This window comes from Drosophila simulans, chromosome 2L (genome assembly GCF_016746395.2).
Source record: "Drosophila simulans strain w501 chromosome 2L, Prin_Dsim_3.1, whole genome shotgun sequence".
NCBI lineage: Eukaryota > Metazoa > Arthropoda > Insecta > Diptera > Drosophilidae > Drosophila > Drosophila simulans.
Genome location: NC_052520.2, coordinates 13,691,315 through 13,712,553, shown reverse-complemented (window position 1 = coordinate 13,712,553; position 21,239 = coordinate 13,691,315). Strand labels below are relative to the sequence as shown.

Sequence of the window (21,239 nt, the reverse complement as noted above, 5' to 3'; positions counted from 1 at the left end):
TCAAACTTAAGGTATGCGGCCTTTCAAGGCGACCAATTGCTCCATAAATGGGTAGCTAATTGAAATGCCTGGCAACCTGGCCAGCTGCTTCTGCCTGAGCTTTTTTCGGCTCCTTACGAGAAGCCATATGTGCATCACGCCCAAGTTAAACTATCAGCTAAGCTCGCAGTGAAAACACCATTTAGATGCCATCATAAATCTTTTCCCAAGAGCACAGCAGGGCCAAGCCCGAGCTATTAGATTTCCAAGTGCCCACGATCAATTTCAATTCAGGAAAAGGGAACACCGGGTGACCGCCCGGCACATACTCCTTTCAATCAGCCCAGATCCTCACTGAACTTGGGGTAGAGAAGGAGTGACAATGGCTGACCATGCAACTGGCATGGTTGCTCGTCCGGCGATGATTTACTGGATTCACAGGCGGAGGGTAACGTGAAAATTGCTCTATTATGAGTTGTTAAGAGTTTGCTTAAGTAAACAGTGAGGACTTCTGGCGGCGTTTTTTGGATGGACAGCGACAGGGACATGGGCCATAGACATAGACACAGGCAAGGACATGGATATGGATATGTCGGATATATGTACGATGTCGTGGCCATCGTCTCAAGGGTTTCGAATGGGAACTTGTTTTCCTGCCGCTCGTTAATCGACTGAGGCGATGGACAAGACAAGTTCAACTGGTTTGCACTCCTGCCTCGCTGACCAGAGCGCAAAATTACAAATTAAAACGAAATAAATATGCCTTTTGTTATATAATACTGGAAACACCGAAATAAATCCGGGCAAGATATTGTCGAGTCCAATTGAAAGCGATATGGCTGGGTAAAATTAGCGCGGTTTTGCAATTTGCATGCCTTTTTCACATTTTTTTTTCGTTGAGAATAATGGAAATGGGTTTTGGATCAAAGATGGCGTTCTGGCGACTGTTCCTCGCGGTTCTCATTGCTCGAATTGTAACAAATTGCAGGGGCCGCACCATAGACAATCCCGTCTAATTAATGGCTCGTCATTAGGCTAAAGCGCTTAGAGTTACAAGCCAGTTACAAATGCGTCTTTAAGTTTGACTAATGAGGTCAAATGTCTGACACCGAACTGGGGGTTAACTATCACCTGAGGGAATCGGGATCGGGATCGGAATCGGAATTGGGATCGCCGATCGGCTTATGTGTGAAGTTCAAACCGCTGGCCCAGGGCAACCCTTTCTTACGTGTAACCACTATCCCTCGGAGATTGCTGCATCTTTATCTCAACGGGATCGTAACTCAAACTCATGTCAAATGTCGCCGTCGTTGTCAAAACTCCCAAAGAAAATAATTACGTATGCAAACTAGCTGGAACCCAAAAGACGTTCGTACGATTTCCGAGTTTTCCGTTTTTCCATTTCCATTTGCATTTCATGTTCTGGGGAGGAGAAAGTGTCCGTGTTTGTTTGGTCGAAGGGGTTTTTCACTTTGGTTTTTTTTTTTAGCTCTGTTTGTTTGTGTTTATACACTTTTGCCATTGAGGCGATAAGAAGGCTTGGGATTTACAGCTCTTGATGTGGGTTAAGCATTTTAATTAGCGAACAATATGAAATATTCATATCCCTTTTTGGGAAACATGTTTTCCCAACAAACAGCTGACCGACCTTCTGACCCCAAACTTGAAGATATAGATAGCTTAGTTTTATGACTGACAGCAGCTGTATTCAAACTAAAACCTGAGTTTTATCACCCAGAAGCGTGCCGGACATCCAAGAGAAGTATATACCTCAATTCTATTTGTCCAGGAGGCGCCAAGGATTGTCAGCGAAATAGTCGTAAAATTGTTTATAACCATTTAGTTGTTTACGGTAGCCGCAACAAGAAGCGGTTAGAACTGTCATTGCATATATGATTTTACGACTGTCCTTTGCTCAAATACAGCTGAAGGATACCCGCGAATGGTTAGCAAGCCATAAAACCACAAGAAAATTGATAATAACATCAAATGGGTTTCACGTAATCATAGCATATATGTATATAGCAAAGCCTTAAAAACTAAATAAACAGCTTTAACCAGCTGCAACATCCCATTCTTGAGTACAGTTGAATGCAAACCCGACGAACCTCAATTTACGCTAATTAGATGCCACAAATGGCAAAACTGTTTGTGCCATTGAAAAACGCCACGGATGTTTTGATACATTGGCCATGCCCGTAAATGGTCAAATAATGTGATTTTAATAAGCCATAACCATAATAACGGAATATTTTCCCATTTGCCTCGCCTTTCATGGAATTATGAATAGCGTTAGCGAGTTGGAGATCTTTGGGATACGCATCCCATGGATGCCTATTTGCATTGGCCCACGAAAAACCTACGAAAATATTTAGGTAGGCTGAACCCGACGACAGTGTCCAGTCCCAGAGATCTGGCAATAAATCTCTTGATCCCCGACTTCAGATTCACCTATGTACATATATATCTCCCTCAATTTCCTTCTTGGTGTTGGCGTTGTATTCCATAGTCCTACGTCCATTCTGTGCATTCTGCACATCTGCTCCAAAAACCAGATTTACTTTCTTTTTGTCCCGAACGCCGTTTGTATTTGCCCAGAGATCGGTGAAAGAAGATCACGGCGACTGGTGGCAAAGTTGCTGGCAGCAACCAGCAAAAAGTAGCCTGCACAAGAATTGGGTTTTCCTTCTCCGATTCCGATTTCGATTCCAGCCGATCCTCGGCTGCCGTCGACCCAGCAACAAAAGGCAAAGAAAATTAGCAAAGCCCACAAATGAATCGAGGCAAGATCGAGGGCGATCGCACAAACAAGATTACCAGTGGAACTGGCTGAGAGGTAGGAGGAGGATATTGCAGACAGGAAAAGGTGACTTAAATAAGGCACACACAAAGTGAAAGGTTGAGCGCAAGAATTTCTAACACACCATATTGAAGATACATATACACATGCAGGCCAGAACAATTTTTAAATAAATCATATAGTTATGTTTGTTTAGTGCATACTTGAAGCGCATTCAGCCTGAACTTTGGTAAACAAACTTATTTGTTTAAGCCAAACAAAAGTAACATTTACCAATTAATTGCAAGTCAAAACAAACAAACAATAACTTGTGCACCTGAGGGGGGATTGCAATGGCACTCATTTCATCCAACTGTTGTCTTCCACGAATAGGAAACTCATAGAAAAGTTCTGCACGAATGATTGCGACACCTCAAGGTCCGACCTGGGGCATCATCAACGGCGTCACGCAACCTGAGATGGAATGGAATGAGATGCGATGGGATGGGTATCCGTCAGATACATTCTTCGCCCAGTGTCACGTGTATGAGTATTATTGTGGGAGGCGGCTAAAAAACAACAATATATATGTATGACTTCATCGCCCAGAAATCCAGAGGAAAGCAATTGAAATTGACACAGAAATTCACGGATCATTAGCAAATGCGCGAACATCCAAACAAGCAAACGGACGAGCAGATGGCAGATCTCTCGTTTGCCCAAGTGTAAGATCTTTTTTTTTGGAAATGGAACATGTGTTGGATTTTGATAAATTAGATTGAGGAGCTGGCAATTTCATTCAACTCGCTGTCCAAACACCGTTTGAAGGTTAAGCCCACACTCAAAAGACCACGCCCCAGAGCATGGGAAAGGGTTAAACGAGATCCTTTTTGCGTCTGCAATCCCTTAAGGATGCTCTGCTTAGGTGGCTGTCATTGGCTGCGAGATTTATGTACTCAGGTAATAAAGCATCTTGGTGGCGTACTCCATTTTAACTTCTTGGCAAACTTGTTCTCATTTGCAAGCAACAAAAAATATAATATATATAGGCAATTTCTTTGTTGACGCTTTTTTCGTTGGCTTTTTTTCGTTTTTGGGTCGTTTATCAGTTTTTGGGGCCGAATTGAATTCATTTCTGTGTTGAAACTCATTTATCATGCGAGCACAGGAAGAGTAAATTGCCAAACACGCGGCGGTAAAATAATAAAAAATAGCAGAAAGTAAATAAGGGAAATATCACTTGGCTGTAAGCTATGATTTTCTTATCGGCCAGCAGTTGAAACCCATACAATAAGGGAAGTACATAGAGTACACAGTGAAGTCTTATCAGTCATAAAGTATTTGTAAAATCAATTTCTATACAAAAGTTGAAGTTCTGAAGCAATTTTGTTTTCTTTTTTTTTTTAATGGAAAAAGCGTTTCTAGAGAAGTTATTATTCATTAAGTGCAGCGCTTAAATAAAACTTCATCATCAACGATAAATGCGTTCTTGTTCCTTGAGTTCTTTATTTCCTCAAATTAATCTTATCAAATAAAATCTAATCTTTAACTTTTCATTTGAATTGGGTGAATCTTGTATATGACATCAGAGCGGATATTTTAACCTTACCCAATAGGCTTACTAAATAAGAATGGAGTCATGACGAACTCTCTGACTTCTATTGCGAGTTTAGGAAAATGTAAATTTTTCTTTTCCCATCCCAAAACGATTAAATGTCAAATTTACGACACGACTCTGTCCCAAGATCATCTTACAAAATGATCGGAGAAAATATGATATTTTTTCGTTTCATTTTTCTCTAAAAAATAATTTTCCCGCCACCCCAAAAAATGAGTTTTTTCAATCAAAAACAGCGCAAAAAAAAAAAGACACCCGGCTGAAGAATCTTTTGAGCTCGTGCGAGTCAATCAAAGTTGACAATGGGAGAGGCGGAGAAAGCAAGTGAGATCGCCCAAGGACATGCAGGACACCGTCTCCTGGTGGTGGCTTCTTTCACTCACTCTGCCGTTTGCTCGGTAGCTCACTGTACTCTATTAAATATGACATATTTATGAAGTGTCAGTCCCGAAGACAATGGACGGGCAAAATCCGAGGAAGAAAGCATTGAAAAAATGAAAAGAAAGTGCAATGGGAAATGGGATTTTTTCCTGGGATTCCCGTTGTCAGCTGCTCCCTGGGCTGATGGTCGATCGTTAAATCAAATAATATAAAATTCGAATCGTATTTGTGTTTAATATTTATGCGGTGTGCATTGCAATGATGAGCATTTGATTGTCCTGCGACTTTGAGGTTTTCCATTTGCGGTTTGGATTTGCAAAAAGAACATGGTCGAATGAAAACTGGGAGCAGGGATTTTCGTATGTCGTTTGTGTCCCATAAATATCGCTTCAATTAAATCGATTCGGAATGGTCAGGCGCCTCATTAGAGAAAAGGCAGCTGGCCAATAATATTCCACGATCCACTGCCAACTCCGATCTTCGATCTCCGGCTACTGACCAACTGACCAGCTGACTTTTTTCCTTTTCTTTTCCGCTTTCCTAGCCGCTCAGGCGCAACAAATTATTAAATTGCTTACTTTTACTTTTCCACGTTCTACACGAACTATTTCTCGCTCCTTTCTGGCAGCCTCCTTAGCGGTAGTTTGCTGTTGGCCACTTTTACCTAGAAATCTCATCTCATCTGCCATTGTGCCGAGTGTGGCTCGTTTACATCTTTTCTTCCAGAGCCAGAGCAAAAAATTATGATGACCATTGTTTCGCACGAGGCCTCCATCCATTACAATCTTATTTATGGGTGTTTTTCGGTGCTCAAGAGTGTGAGTGTCCTCCTGGCCGAAGGATTCGCCCAAACAGACGACGTGTGCGTTCGCAACAAATTTGCCAGCATATTTCCTTGTCCAACTGAATTAAACTAAGTTCTAGTTTTTAGGCCGTGGGTTTCGGCGATCTGAGTCGCCGTGTCCCACTGTCTTTTCTTTGCGGTTCAATGACTTTGCTGGCCATAAGCTGAGTTGTTGGTGTTCCTGCCAAGATACCTCAACCGGTGGAAACTCACTGCTATCAGTCAGACGCCAATGCAATACTTCGTACGCGCAGGCTATAGAATTACACTAAGCGGCAGGTTTAAGTTACAGAAAAAAAATTATACCTAATGTGCACAAAATACTTAAAGTTCGTCGAATACCTGTAGTAAATCTACCTGCATACATGGTTTGCCTTTTTAACTATTTTCTAGGATTAACAAAGGTTAATTTTCTTAGGGGACAACAAGTCATCTTAAAACACCACCAAACCTCTATAGTTACTAATGATGTCTCTAATATCGCTACCCCTAAACAATCTTTTTATGGCCATATCCCACATATTAAACCTTTAATTAAATTGTATACTTTATGACTGTTACGATTGTGATCTTGCGAGAAAACCCGCAGCAAACTGTAGGATAGTGTGGAGATAACTTTTCAGACAGATCATAACTACCCACAAAGCAACCGAAAATGCGAATAACATGGGGAAAATACGAGAAGCAAAAAAACCTCGAACCGGTTATGTAAGATTCATGTAAGTTCCCGTGAAGAGAATCACTTGAGTGTGACTGAACTTTCGGCCAGGCCAAGAGGAAATCAATGCAATAATGAAGGGCACACCTCCGAATTGGGATGTACAATGCTAAACTTAATGATGTACACATATGTATGTACATACATAGCCTTGGAATTGCCATTGTAAAAATTATGTTGGAATTTTATTATCATTGTTATTATTATTTTGTTTAAGCAGAAGGGAACGACGAGCGCCCCCAATACCATCAACAATTTGGCGGTGTCAACGCCACATTAGAATTTCAATGGGCATTAAACCTTAGATTGAAGCGAAGCGGGAACAAAACCTAAATAAGAACTTCCGCTGCTGAATGCGTTTGCCATATAGGTAAAACTACCCAGTAAAGCGTAGGTTTTGAATGGGGCTTTTGGGATTTGTGAAAAAACAAAGGGCCAAGCAAGGAAAAACGAAAATGCAATCCCTCTATGGTCAACCTGCTATTCAAAATTCAATTTTCGATCGTTATGTTTAGATACACTTTGCATTCAGAATGGAGTTTGACCAATAAACCTGCCGCCTTTCCTATCTTTCCGCTTCCAACTGTATTTGGGGAGAAAACTCACTGACGCATTTTGGTGGTGGCTAGATAGATAGGTATTTCTGTTTTCCCAACAAGTGTCCCACTGTTTGCTGCGGAAGCGGCGTTCGAAACGTGTCGCTTTTCATCTAATTTGCATATTTTTCCAGCTATTTTCTCATTACAGGCAAATGCATTCAAATTTTCCCCCGTTTTCACTTTGGCATTTGACAGGTTTTCTTGAGACAGGGGTCGCTTCCTTATGATTTAATTGAAAATACGCAAATTTATTTCGAGCTATTGCCGTAAGAAGTGTCGAAATAAATTTGAATTTTTTCGAGAGCTGGGAATATGTATATTTGATTGGATGCATTTGGTCATGGTCGAAAGCCTGTATGTAGGTTCTAGTTTTCCCAGGCTTAAGAATGATCAACAAATTGAATTGATATTTCGAAATTAGCTTGAGATACTTCCTCTATTTTATGAAGTTCCACTCGAAGTGATCTTGCCACAAGGGCAGAACTCTGGGAAACAAGAAGTTAAGACCAGTAAGTGGCTTAAATAGTTTAAGTTTCTTAAACTACTACTAACGTTTCCATCTGCCTCAACTAGCCAACCAAAAAACCATGACTTGCCTCAATTTTCAACTATTAATAATACGATATTAACATCCAAGATAGAGACATCATAAACGAGATACGCCTAGAAATTATCATATTTTTATTATTACTGCGAGAGATCATAAAATTTCATTAATTACACGTTAGCGTAAGGTTTCACTTTTCAAAGACAATGAGGAAAGTGAAGAGGAAAATTCGTTAGATAATTACAAGACAGTTAAAAAAGATACCGAATAAGAAAAGGTGCATTTTGAAAGGTGGCGCGTGCGTTACGGCTGCAAAATAAGAAATATGTTTATCACCATTTGGAGAGAAGACCATGTAAAGAGTAGCATCCCACCATTTGGCTGCTGACCGTGAAGTGGAGAATGATTAATGGTGTGCCGAACCCAGAACCGATCGATGAACTCGAGAGTCTCGCCATGATTGACACCAACCAAGAGTGACACTTCTAACAACAATACTTAATCCAAGCCATGCGCCGCCGATGACTCAACTTGTGGTTCCGACCAAAATCGGAGATAAAACCAAAAGTCTCGCGACTCTGCGAGTTGCCTTTTAAGGTTTGCCAAATGCTGATCTATGTTTGGTTAGTGGGCGGTTGGGTTAATTAATGTGGGCGGTACATTAATTCAACTGGCAAATGCCGAGACTTCGTCACTCATTAAAGTCACAAAATTGAGCGGACTAATTAAGGGCACGCGTGAGAGTTTCCGCATAGCAAAAGGTCAACATGTGGGTCGTAAATCCAAAAAAAAATTGCACTGTCATTAAAGTACAAAAAATAATTGAATACTTTCTTCGGCCAGATTAAGCCCAGCAACTAAACTTTCCCACAAAAATCTACCCCCAAGTTGGGTTCACTTGTCCCAGTCGCAAAAGCAAACGACGAGTCATGATCTCATCAAAATGATTACCATATCCGCACAGATACATTTTGCAGATACTCGTACTATATGTATATGCTTTAGATCGCTGGAAACCCGTTCACACACTCATGTTTGCCCCCAGCAAATACAATTGCGTTTTAATTTTAACCATACGTGTTCGTTTCTTTTTTTCGTGAATTTATTCTAAATTTCGTTGGCTATATACTCGTATTTGCTATTCGCACCGAATGTGTTAAGCGTATTATTCGCTCCTGTTGTTGACTCTTTATTTATCTTGTTTAAGCGCTGAGTGCACGAGCGGCTAAAGAAATAAAAAGTATAAGTATACAAAAGCAGGGGTATAAGCAAAATAAATAACAAAAAAACATACACAAAACATTAAAAGTGTTGCGTGGAACAGATTGTACTCAGAACGCCAAGAGATTTGCCTATTAAAATGTCTTGAAAATTGTACAATATCTATAGTAGCATAGATCTATTTGACAAGATACTTTGGGGACTTTCGAGCAAACAAAAGGGGGGCAGCAAATAACAAAAAACCAAAAGGCTGTCAAGGTCTTTGAAAAGTCACAGTGCTGTCAGTTGAATGGGAAATCGGAGCAACGGGGGCTTCAATATCTCGAGATCTCAGGTATTTTATATTCCAGACTTATCTATCTCACTTGCAAAACATATCAGTTGGCGGGGGATAGGATAGAGACCTTTTTTTTTAATTAAACAAAGTGAATGAACGGCAATCAATGGGAGCACATTTAACTATTTATACACCGTGTATATAGAATAGACCGTCCATTTCTTATCTTATCAATACATGGCGCGACTTGGGGCAGCAAAAAAAAAAAAGAAAAAAAATACACACGAAATAATAGAGCACTCTACACTAATGGCATTCCGAATGGAATTTGCAATTTGAGTGGAAATTAATGAGGCGATCAGGAAAAATATCTGCACACACATGCAGGAATGCGTTCCAGCATGAAAAATTGCAAGGGGGCAAAGAAATAATCATTCAGCGTTAAAAATAGAAAATGATCGGGAAAAGGGATAGAATAAAACTTAATTTTACCATTGGCATGCGTTTTCCAAGTAATGAGGCAAGCAAGTATTAAAACATGACGAAGTAATTTCGATATTGATGAGGCATCGCAAAATGTTAAGGAAAAAGAACACATGATGCAATTGTGTATAAAAAGCTGGAAAATTTATGGTGAATAAAGTTTTTTTTAGAACTTTAACCGCATTCGTATTGTAAGACATTAACAGTCCAAGAAATTTGCATAAATGTTTATTTTTGTAAGTTTTTATGGCTGTTAGTCTACCGCAAAAGTGTTTATATACATACGCTGTGATTCATGGCCTGAACAACGAGTGATGTATTAAAGTGTTTAATCTCCTGCAGATCAATCAACGTAATCTCTTGGCCCGATCTCTGGTTGGCTAGAACCAGGTTGACACATTTTCCAAAGCCCCACCGACCGAATAACTAGCTTCTTTGGCTTGTATCCGAACTTTAAGCCACGCCATGTGGCAGATACTTAATAAGCCAACTGATGGATATGCGCGATAAGATGAAAGAGGCTACTTGGCACCTACCCACCCATCTTGCCACCGATTGACGTCATTAAGTGGCATTGATTGCAGTGTGCCAATGCTGACATCGTTTGGCTTCTGTTACCCGCATTTTTCGAGAATCGATAATTGCATGCCAAGGTACCAAACTAACAAAGGTGCCAATGGTGCCAAAGTGAGAGGTGGACAAACTTTCGACATTCAGTTGTCACGGCTACTGAAAGTCAATGTCGAACAATACGAATGTGAGTCAATGTTACAAAACACGGACCTCCTCTTCCCTTTTGCATTACAACAGCCCAACTTTCGCTCTCCATTTCATTTTATTGACCTTTCACTCCGACAGCTTTTGATAGAAACAAAGAAGTTTGGCAAACTTTTGTTTGCATGTAATTTCCATTTTCATGCTAAAAAGCATGCAAAATAAGACATAATGCTGTCATAACTTTGGCATCATAAAGCCCACAACGGAGGAAGTATTGTAGTGAAAAAAACTATGCCAAATTGCATTATTATCGCGCTGACTGATTACAACACCCAAAGTTTGCCACACACTTTGACACATGACACGCGATGCGCCACATTCAAAAGTTTTTAACTTTTTCCTCTATTTTTTCACACTCTAATAGAGTTGGGCAAAAGTTTATTTCGACTGTTGCACATTCAATGTTAATAAGATAACCTGTGCAAGGTCATTGGTTTATGATTTTTCTCATTTCGACTTGGGGTAATTAACGAAATTGCATGAAAAGTTAAATGATTTTCGCGGCATAATAAACTAATTATCAAATATTTTAATGAGCACGAGTGGCGAAATAAATAAGCTTAGTTTTGGCTAATGGTGATTAGGTGGCAAGGTCTGCAAAAGGGGAGTACTTAGGGTGGTGGTACTGTGGGAAAAACAGTTGAGTAGTTTTCAACAACAATGACCATTTTTATGCGAATGGAGCATGTGTTAGCTATTTAAGACTTAATTGTCGCCGGATTTCTTCACTTGCAGGTGATAAAAATTGGAATTCTGCGAAATTGTATAGTATAGCATAGCCCCCTAGTTTCAAAGTGAACTTTGACCCGCTATGTCCCCAACTTTGGTCGCTTTACATCGACACTGTACCTCACCTGATTTACGTTTCTCGCTGCGATCGGGAACCACCAGGCTCTTGGCCCTCTTGACCCTCAGGGATCGTCTGCGGATGGAGCGGAGAAAGGCCTCCGGCATCCGGGAGAATCGCTGCGGAGTCTCCGGAGCTTTGGCCCTCTCCGGCAGGAAGAAGTTCTTAACCGCCAACATGTTGCTGCTGCTGTGTTAACTGTTGCTCTTGACGGCTTTTCTTTGCCCTGTTGACTGAGTTCTTGTTGCTGCTGCTTTGGCAATGAAATGTGTTTTTGCGTTTCTGCTATTTTTACGCCGCTTCAGTGTTATTTATCTGGTGTAATCCTTTTTGTGCGCCTTGGTTTTGCTGCGCTTCGCGTATTTATTTATTTTTATTCGCACTTATTGGCTTCCTCGGCCACATTTTAGCAACTTGTTTGGTCTTGTGATTTTGAATTTGCATTTTAGCACATAAATAAACTGTATGGTGACTAACACACTTGGTCACTATGATGAAATGAAAGCACAAAAACTCTTCGTGAATGTGTTTGTTTATTATTTATACAACTGACGACATTGATTTGCTGCTGCTTTGGGTTATATACAATCCGACTGACGTTATTTCATCAAGTATCCAACAAAATTGCAAAGCCGAAAATATTACGCGAAAAACTACGCGAGGGCCCTAACGCAGATACAACTGGGAGATCGAGTATCCGTGCGTACGTCTACATCGAGTGCTGGTCGAAACACAACTGAATGCGAGAGCCACCGTCGAGGAGGGCTGACGAGTAACAGCGCTCTGTTGGACAACAGCAGCTGTTGCTGCGCTGTTGCCACGTGCTGTTAGCAGCTGCAAAGGTAATCGGCAGGTAAACCAAATGGTCTCGGGAGCCAGGTTTCCCATTCCCCCCGACAGCTTGTTGCAGATACTCGAGGAAACACGATACCCCTGCTTCCGGAAGCCACCCAGTGACTTTGCGACATTTATCGGCATATAAAAAATACATTCCAGAGCGCTTTTTATAATTTCCATTGCGCATTTCCTAAAATATGTGTCAAACTAAAATATAAATATATATCTCTAGAGCAATTATATATATTATATACTGGCTAGATATTGTATAGTGAATGTTTATAGCTTTAATTGTCGTAAAACATTTAATTTATTGAATCTTCAATGATGTGGCGAAAACAAAACTGAAATGCTTATCCTAGCATATTAAGCGAGTCTTTTGCTCATAAATTTAAGTTTCATATACCTTGCACTTAACAAGTTATGTACGTGCATTAAAAATTTGGCTGCAACGCAATTTGTGACTAATTCAGTGCGTTTAAAAATAAATACTTGTTTACATTGCCAGGTATCGTGAAGCTCATTCCCAGATAAGACCAAGCTAATTTAATAATGGCCAACAAACAAACCACGATCTACGATAAGCGATGTTAAAAACTGCATATCAAAATTAACAGTGGTAAATCGTATACGTTTAACAGTAACAGCGTAATGTACACTTTTAAGAGAGCGTATAAAAGCAGAACGTTTTCCACTTGGGGGATGATGACGCAAAAGAGAGCCTCGAAGAGAGAGAGAAGGTGACGCAAAAGAGTGGCCATAACAAAAACATCATACGGAAATCAAAATGCAATAATAAACATTTAGCTAGCTGTTGTTGAAGACTATCATGATGATGCAGATGATGAAGTCGAAGATAATACTGCTTGGGGGATACTGATGCAGTTCCGCCAACCATCCCCAACCCATCTCCACCCCATCTCCACCTCCATTTTCATTTCCAGCTTCCGCCGCGTGGAAAACTGTGCAGACAGCGCTTTGTTGCTATTGTTTTTAGTTGGGGTTTCGGTTAGTGGGCCGCTTGGGGGACCTCGTCTTGTTTTTGTTATGATGCCAATTCACTTCCTATGGACTATGGAGCGAGATGCTGGCGGGGATTCACCGTATGCACCATATGCTCACCGTATTTTATCAAGCACAATAATTTGTCGATTGTTTTTTTATGCAATATGCGAATGCACAAGGTTTAAATCGAAATTTAGAGGTGGCTGCCGGGCAGATTGATCAGCGGAATGGCGGCGATTTAACCATACCAATAATATGTACCAATCAGGTGTAAATTGCATACAGATTGGTACAAATTAACTTAACTCCCTGTGCTTTGTGGCCAAACTTAAGCTAGGAATATATGTATAACAATCCAAATCAGTAGCAAAAACCAATGCCTCGGTCGTTTACTATCATCCCCAAGATCATCCGTGTTGCCCCAGTTTATCAAAAGCTAAGCCAACCCGGCGATAAACCAATATAAATTATAACCTTTTGTTGAGCAACAAACTGCAGTTTGCTTTCAGATTACATCTCCACCATTGTACCAGCACAGATTGCCTTAAAAATGCGAATCCCGAAAGCAGCCAGCGACACGTGAACTGCATTATATGCTCGATAATTGGACACGCTCGCCACTTTTGCTCGACTCACTTATCGGGGCCACACTCCGCACTTTACGGATACCATTCAACCATCCTAAAAACCGACTAACCAACCAACCCGATCCGAATCACAAGCAGGGACACACTTTGCGACTTAATTAGACGACATCAGCGGCAAGCGACATTGAAATACAAATCAGCAGCGGAAGTGGGAGTTGGTTGGAGTAAAGTGCGGGGAGGTAGGTACATCCATTCACGGCAAGACATCGCACGCGATTGCAGAGGAACTTGGGTGGGTGGGTTCCTCAGATGTAAACCACCCTCGGAGAAAAACTATGCACTGAACAAAAAGTTGTGGGAAAAGGAGGAGAGTGTCTCTATAACAGAAAGTAGCTAAAAATGTCCGGTAAATTAGTTTCAAGACCTTGTTTTGCTATCGCATAAACTTAAATCAGATAACGTATGTAAAAGTTCATGTCACGATAATCATATCATAATGTTGATACGTTTAGATATACATATTTTATTCCAAAGTAGAAAGTAAGTAAGTAACCTTAAAGTCTAGACCGAAACTTCTGCCAATTAATTATTTATCTATTCTTTAATAAAACACTTAATTTATTAGTGTAATGAGGGACGAGGCTGGGTGCGGCTGCTACTGAACGTACATTTTTTTTATGGAATTTTAATGGAATTTCTAATCAACCTGCGACACAAGACTCCGCCTGGCAGAAGGGCGCGTCCGTCCGTCTGGGTCGCGCACCCCGAGAGGATTTCCCCTCGCGAGTCGACGACTTGCCCAGATTTCATTGAGGAATGTTGCACGAAAAACACGCACCGCATTCGCCGGGGGGTTGCAATTGTGGGTGGGTCAAGCTGTGGCCTTCGGCATGTGCGACACTTTCCATTTCAATTGTCCCAGTTCCGTTCGCTTTGGCCCCGAATGAAATCATCGAGATAAAATGCCAAAAGAAAAAAAAAAACAGTGCCACTCAAATGACGTTAATAAAACAGCTATTTGGGCTTTAAGGGTTAAAAAGTAGCAATCCAGTGGCAACTTTGACTCCCCCTTCGCAAACAGCCGCGGGCTAATTAGAACCTGAGGGTGCTATGGTCGATGTAACTTTAGGGTGTCACCGATTCCACTCCTCCAACTCCTGTGCAGATCCCCTTTCACACAACAGCAATTCGTTAGTGCTTTTAATTGCCTGCAAATGTTTTGGCCAAGGGTGTAGTTGGATTTTTAGGGGATTTCTAGTTTTATTAAACAATAAATTTACTTCCGAGATAAAACCAAAATCATTATTATCTTATTTAGGATACCAGCTAACTTTGATTGGTTATCACTATATAATGTAATAATTAAAAACTCCTCAAAATAAATTTGCAACTTTTTTGATCTGATATGAATCCCTCTGTCGAAAATGCAACTCTGTAAACGACAACCCTGTCCAGTTGTGACTGCCAACAAATTGAGCTTCCCTCGCCGGCAGTGGAAAACCACGAATCCTGCACCCTAGCATTGAAATTTGATACTTTTGCAGTGGTCCACCCACTCGGAGCTTGTTGGGCCAATATTTGCCGGGCTTAGCAGAGTTCATTGTGGTGACTTTGACACCCACCCCGTCCAGAAACAAAAAAAAAGGTCTTTCTAGGGTTAAAGGCGGAAGCATACGATTTGTCAAGATGTATGAAGACCCATTTATTTGATTTAGTTGAGTGCATTTGATGTACATTTGATTATATTTAATATTCAGATTTGCCATGCAAAAAGAGGAAACAAGCAAGATAGCAAACAAGAAGATTTCGTAAAAAAAAGGAGGAAACTATGGCTCATTTGCATTGGAAATAAATGTGTTATGAGCTTTTTTTTAGTGGGTCAGCACAAATCGCTTCACACATGTCTTTGCGCGGGCGGAAATATGATTCATGAAATATTCCAAAATTTCAAATGAATATTCAGCTCGTACGTCTCTCAATGCGTAATCTTTCTTACCAAGGGATATAAATAAAGTATTTCGCTATCATATAAAACAACAGAGCTTAAATTGTTTTTTTAACTGAGTTAAGAGTATTACAGGAAAGGATTACAAACGTATTGGGCATCTTTTTTGAACCCTTCGCATTCGTTGGCAAATTGCATTCAATGCTCATCATCCAAAACTAATTTCGTATTCATAATTTTCATAATTTGCATGGAAAGTCATTTACAGTTTCTAACCCCAGGGCCAGCCTCACATTTTCCATTTTCCTCGGCTGCAATTACCAGCGAATTAGTTCTCACGCCAAAATGCGCTTACACATTGGACATGGGCAACATGTGAGAGGGGTGGAGTGGAGTGGGGTGGGGTCTCCTTCGAAAACCCTTGCCATAATTAATAATTCATAATTTTTCCGAAAGTTACTGCATTTGCCAATTTTATTTTTAAACGAGCCCTTATAATGAAGCGTGAAAGAAACATTAGCGAAAATGTTCGAAAATCCATGAAATTGCCGAGGGAACAGGAGCACGGCGATTTTTCTTGAGACATGACACAATTATTAGGGTTAGAAGAGTTACGGATTATGGGCAGGCAAAAAGTACCCCCCTCCGTTAAAGTTGACATCGCTGTCGGTTCGTGTAATCAAAAACGCTCCATCGCCGCCCCTTTCCATCTTGCACTTTTACGCAAATTGAGTTGATTAATTTAAATGTGGCGATAAGTGGGGAAGTGGCGGCGGGATTGGATTGGTGGGTTAACTGTGTTGGCCAAAGGGCAGAATTGCAGACGGCAGAAAATCAATAATTTTAATGGCCCAGCCTGCGGAGACGAGCTTGCCCCCAAATCCGAAAACCCTGCTCCATCAAGTGCAGACATATGAATACTGAATACCTAAAAAACATGTACATTTCGAATGTACCCTGTATCCGTATCTGCACATCTGTATATGTATCTGCATCTGTATATGTATCTGTATATGTATCTGTATATGTATCTGTATCTGTGCGAGTGTCCGCTTGTTAATGCAAATATGTTAAGTACCGTTGGAGCGGCGAGGATGAGGAAACCTTGCTGAAGGAGCATCTGTATCTGTATCTGTATCTGTATGTGTGTGGCAGCCCCAAAACTTCGTTCGCAGCTTCTTAACTCCAGGAGCCTTTTTACAAAAAAATAAAAAAAATGTAAAACTTACTCGGAGAGCTGCCTAAGGCAAAAAGCAGCCCAATTCAATTTTGTGCCCCTAAAAAGATTTTCAAAAAAAACAGTGAGCAGCAAAGTGGAAGTTGAGCATACTCTTTAAAAAACCTAAAATACGGAAACTTAACAATTAAATTGTTTAAATTAAAAGGACACACAAGAACACATACTGCTTAAGACATTGTATTAATGAAGATTTTTACTCTAAAACACAAATAATATATTACATTTTGTTGGTGAAACAACTGCAAATATTATATTATTAACCGTTTATCTTAGAGTACCATGACTGTTTGATAGAACTCAAAGTGAAGATGTCTCAAAATCCTTGAAAATCTTGGGGAATCCCCACCTCCATAGGGTATTTATTTTATACCCACCCGTTTGAAGTGCAAACTCCATTCAAATATTTAATATAATTCCCCATCGTTTGCTCCATTTTCGCTTCCTTTTGCCTCGCGGCAATTTTTCCCGAGAGAAGACTGAACAAGACCCACTGCCAATTGAAGCCGAAATATGAAAAAAATATTTTTATAAATCGCAAGCGAGTGAATTCTCAATTTTTGCGTTTCTTGAAACAATTAAATTATATTCGCTTTGCATATGCAAAACCCAATTATTTACACACGTAAATTCGGCAAGAGCACAACTGACGCAAGTTGCCAGCAAACTGAACTGAACTCAACTGAACTGATATATATACATATATCATTTAGTGGAGGTGCGCAGGGGGGTGTACCATACGATATAAATTGTTTTTATTCAGGGTCAGTGGGTGAGGAGGAGAGCTGTTTTGGCCCTTGTGTTTGTTTTGTATTTCTACTTATTTTTACTTATTTTTACAATGCGTCTTCTTTCTGTAAATAACGCATCACAATTCTTACAGAGCACGAAAGATCTCACTTAAACAATTTGTTGAGGGATTTAGTGGGCTAAATATTAGGGTATATGGTGCAATACACGATATGTGATACATCATACACGCATTCGAAAGAGGCTTCTAAAATTAGATCCGAATATGATAATTACATATAGCCAATGGTAATTGAACAAATTGAATAAAATCATGAATATGCAAAAAGAATACAGTGGGTAAGAAAGTTAAATTTGCTCTAATAACTCGTTTAAGATATTTACACTAATATATTTAAAGATATTTAAATGATGTTCCATAAAGTGTTATCTTTATCACGCGTATCTATGCTGCCATAACCAAACTTTCAAATATTTTAAAAAACCTATTCCACTTCTCCTTGCACCGAATCAATTCGTCCCAATTCGTATGTCGATGGCAAGAAAACTAATTAAAATTTCACATGTACAGTTTTTTTAGGGTGTATCCCAACCAGATCTTGGTGGGCTAAACCGAAATCGGGGCACGCTCGAGTAATTTTTCCTTTCACAGGACCCGGTCAAAGTTCAAATGCGCAAAACGCACTAAGTAGGGGTAAGAATTTCGCAAGAAAGAAGATCAAATAAAAATGTTTCCAATATTTTTGGACATAAATTCAATTTCGTTCCTCTTTTATTATTTTTTGGCCCAACAATTTTGAGGGGTGTAACTGCAAATCTTTTTTGGCAGATCTCTCAAGGTCTGCAATCTTGGGGATGCAATTTTGTTTTTTTTTAAATGGCGTGCAAAATTTAATATTGAAAAAATGATTCTGACATTTTGACGCGAATTCCCATTCTTTCTTTCCGATTTTTTATGTGGTGTTGTGAGATCAGATGACGGTTTTATGATCGCATTACGAAGATAGAAAAGTATCCCAAGTTGTTCACTTCGTTTTTCTGTTTCGCAGATACAGTTCTCAAAGGATTTGTTGCGGCTGTCTTAGGAATGTAATTTTAACCCAGAATTTATGTAAGTACGTAATATTTTATGCGATGTATAATTCGCTGCAGATAATTGGTGATTTCATACAATAAATGCAACTTTTGAGTCAGCTCATCCAATGATATCAGAGCCTTAGCAAAGCAATTGCAAATTTCTAAATGATGTGACTCACGAGGTGACTAAAAATCTCTGAATAAGTAGTTGATGCAATCGAGCTTACCTGAAAGAAAGAAAAAGAAAGAAATTAATTTAACTCATGAGACGCTGCTTTTGATATATCTTTGAGCAGTAATAAATTGAGTAAATTATTCAATTTCCCCCATTTAAGAAGAAATCCATCCACGATTTACAATTTTACCCGTAGCCACCCCGCAGTAACCTAAATCAACAATGAAAATTGCGAACAAATTGCCGAAAAAAAAAAGAAATTTCAATTTCTGCTAAAAGGAAACCCATTTTTCATGCGAAAACCCAAAACCAGAATGCGGACTTTTCTGTGCCAAAAATTTCGGAAATTTGTTTGCCAAATCAATCAAATAGCTGAGCGATCGGGGGATCATTTGTGCGTTGAATTTTTCACTGTCAAGATCTTGCGGGACATCAGAGGAACATTATGCAACCCCCTTACACGAACGCATTCATCTTGCGGCTTTTCAGTTGACTCCTTGGACATGCGATAAGACTTTGTGATACGGAGATACTAAAACTAAAAAAAAGGACATGCAATTGATACTTTTACCCCTAAAAAAAGAAGAGAGGAAAAACTGCCACAAGAAAGGTTTTCCCGACCATTGTGTCCGCAGGACACATGACGCGTGTCCCATTTTTGGCCAGTCACTCTAATGCATAATTGCGGGTTCCACTGACAAATCGCTGGAAATTAGTTAATTATATCCACGAAACGAACAAATTCCCTCGCGGCGCAATTAAAATAATTGAAATTGAAAGTGGAATCGCCAAGGGAGGAAAAAAAACCCACAAAAAAGGCAATTAAACAATAAAGTTTACACGGCATTAAAAATGCAGCAACACCAAACGAGGAAAACATCATTTAAAGCTGTCCGCTTGAAAGTTAGGGTCTGCATCCGAAAACAGGACAAAGGACAACTGGATGAGCGGGTTGAGTTCCGGTTTGGGATTCGGATTTCGCGACCCAGTATGGTTAGCAACCCCCGCTCGAACGTTTTGTGTGATTTAACTTGATGGACATGCGTCGCTTTTGCCGCCGAAGGACAATGCAAGTCCTGCATAAGGATACCAGTGGCAGGATACCAGTACGCTCCCGCTCTTCATTAGCGGACTGGGCAAACAATGCAGCCGTGACTCGTTCAAGTGTGCTCATTAGCAGGGGAAGGGTTGGAACCCCTAACAACACAGCTTATCCTTATCAAATGCAGTGCACGTTTTTGCCTCGGAATTATTTATTTTGCGCTCTATATATGTACATAGATAGTTTTTTTTTCACTTATCAAAGAGACACGTTCCATCGCCGGGCTCATCCCCCTCGGGCGATCTGAGATAATTCAAAGCTCATATCTTGATGTTATGAAATTTCATGTCCACCGCAGCAGTTATGGAAAATCATCATCGTCGAGCGCACCCAACTGCCCAGCATCCGTCCAACCCGATTCCAACATCCATCCACTTTCCCTTTAATGTTTGTCCAAAACGTCATCTACTTCAAAGTGCCTGGTGGTCCTGGGTGGTTGGGTTGAATTTGGGTTATGCGGCAGCTGTTGGCCAGCAGGATTGAAGGCATCTATCTCATATCTGGTCTGCTGGTGTGGAAAGTGTCGGTGAAAGTGATGAATAAAAACGTATGCAGATGAGTCCATTGCGGGTTTGTTATGATTATTACAGCTGCTGTTTGACCAGCGCAAGGGGCATTGGTCCTTTGTCCCACTCAATTCGAAAGTAAAACACGCATTATGCAAACTAATTGTTTATGCACCGAAAGTGTGCCGTAAAAATCATTATCTCTAACCAGAGAGATGTTGCGAGCATGCTTTAATAGGATAGCCACACTTAGTGTTTGAGGTTCGGTCACGTACAGTCCGGATAAAATAGGATGTCATAACTTGTTAGCAGGATATTTGTAACGCTCCCTTAATCTCTGATGTCGAGGAATTCCGTATTTTTGAAATATATATATAGATTCATACATTCTGCAGCATTTGTGTGCATTTGTGTGCTGTCCACTTCGACAAGGCACTTATTTTATGAATCCCAGCTCATTTGCAAGTCCAATTATGACCTTTCCTTCTACTTTTGGCATATCGAATCGGGCGACATCTGAATTACTACAATCAACTTTGTCCTTTGCCGCATATATCCATGCCATGGCATTCCTTGCCTTTCATGTACGGCAATGGCAACCATTTCCTTAGGCCCATTTCTGGACTATAATTTTTGATTTGAGGCAATTTCCGTTTACAATCTGTATAATTGGCGCATGCTATAAGCGATTTGCTGCAGTTGTCCCAGTCGCAGGACAATGACCGAAGGTCCGAGAACATTAGAAGTTGGTATATTCATATTTCCACCATTGACCATGGTAGCTATGCGGCTTCTGTTGCTCTGCTGGCTTGCGTGTCGAATTGAGTGGCAACTGCCAGGATACACATACCACTACCCGCGGTGCAATTGTCCTGCGCACGAGACACGCGTCATATTTTAATTATGACAGCCGGCCAAAAGGACTTCTGTCCGTCCTCCTGCCGGGGC

General features: G+C 40.3%; 1 protein-coding gene across 2 annotated transcripts in view; it reads right to left on the bottom strand.

The window, feature by feature from the left end:
* LOC6732273 (centaurin-gamma-1A) overlaps window positions 1–21,239 on the bottom strand; it is a 53,738-nt gene that overhangs the window by 7,836 nt on the left and 24,663 nt on the right. Inside the window, exon 1 of one of the 2 annotated variants that reach the window (XM_039297747.2) lies at window positions 11,078–11,832. The exons of the other annotated variant lie outside the window; for it this stretch is intronic. Within the exon in view, the coding sequence (XP_039153681.1) occupies window positions 11,078–11,249 (172 nt within the window). The 5' untranslated portion in view covers window positions 11,250–11,832. Of the gene's footprint in view, window positions 1–11,077; window positions 11,833–21,239 lie in introns of those variants that run through there. 2 annotated transcript variants of the gene reach the window in all.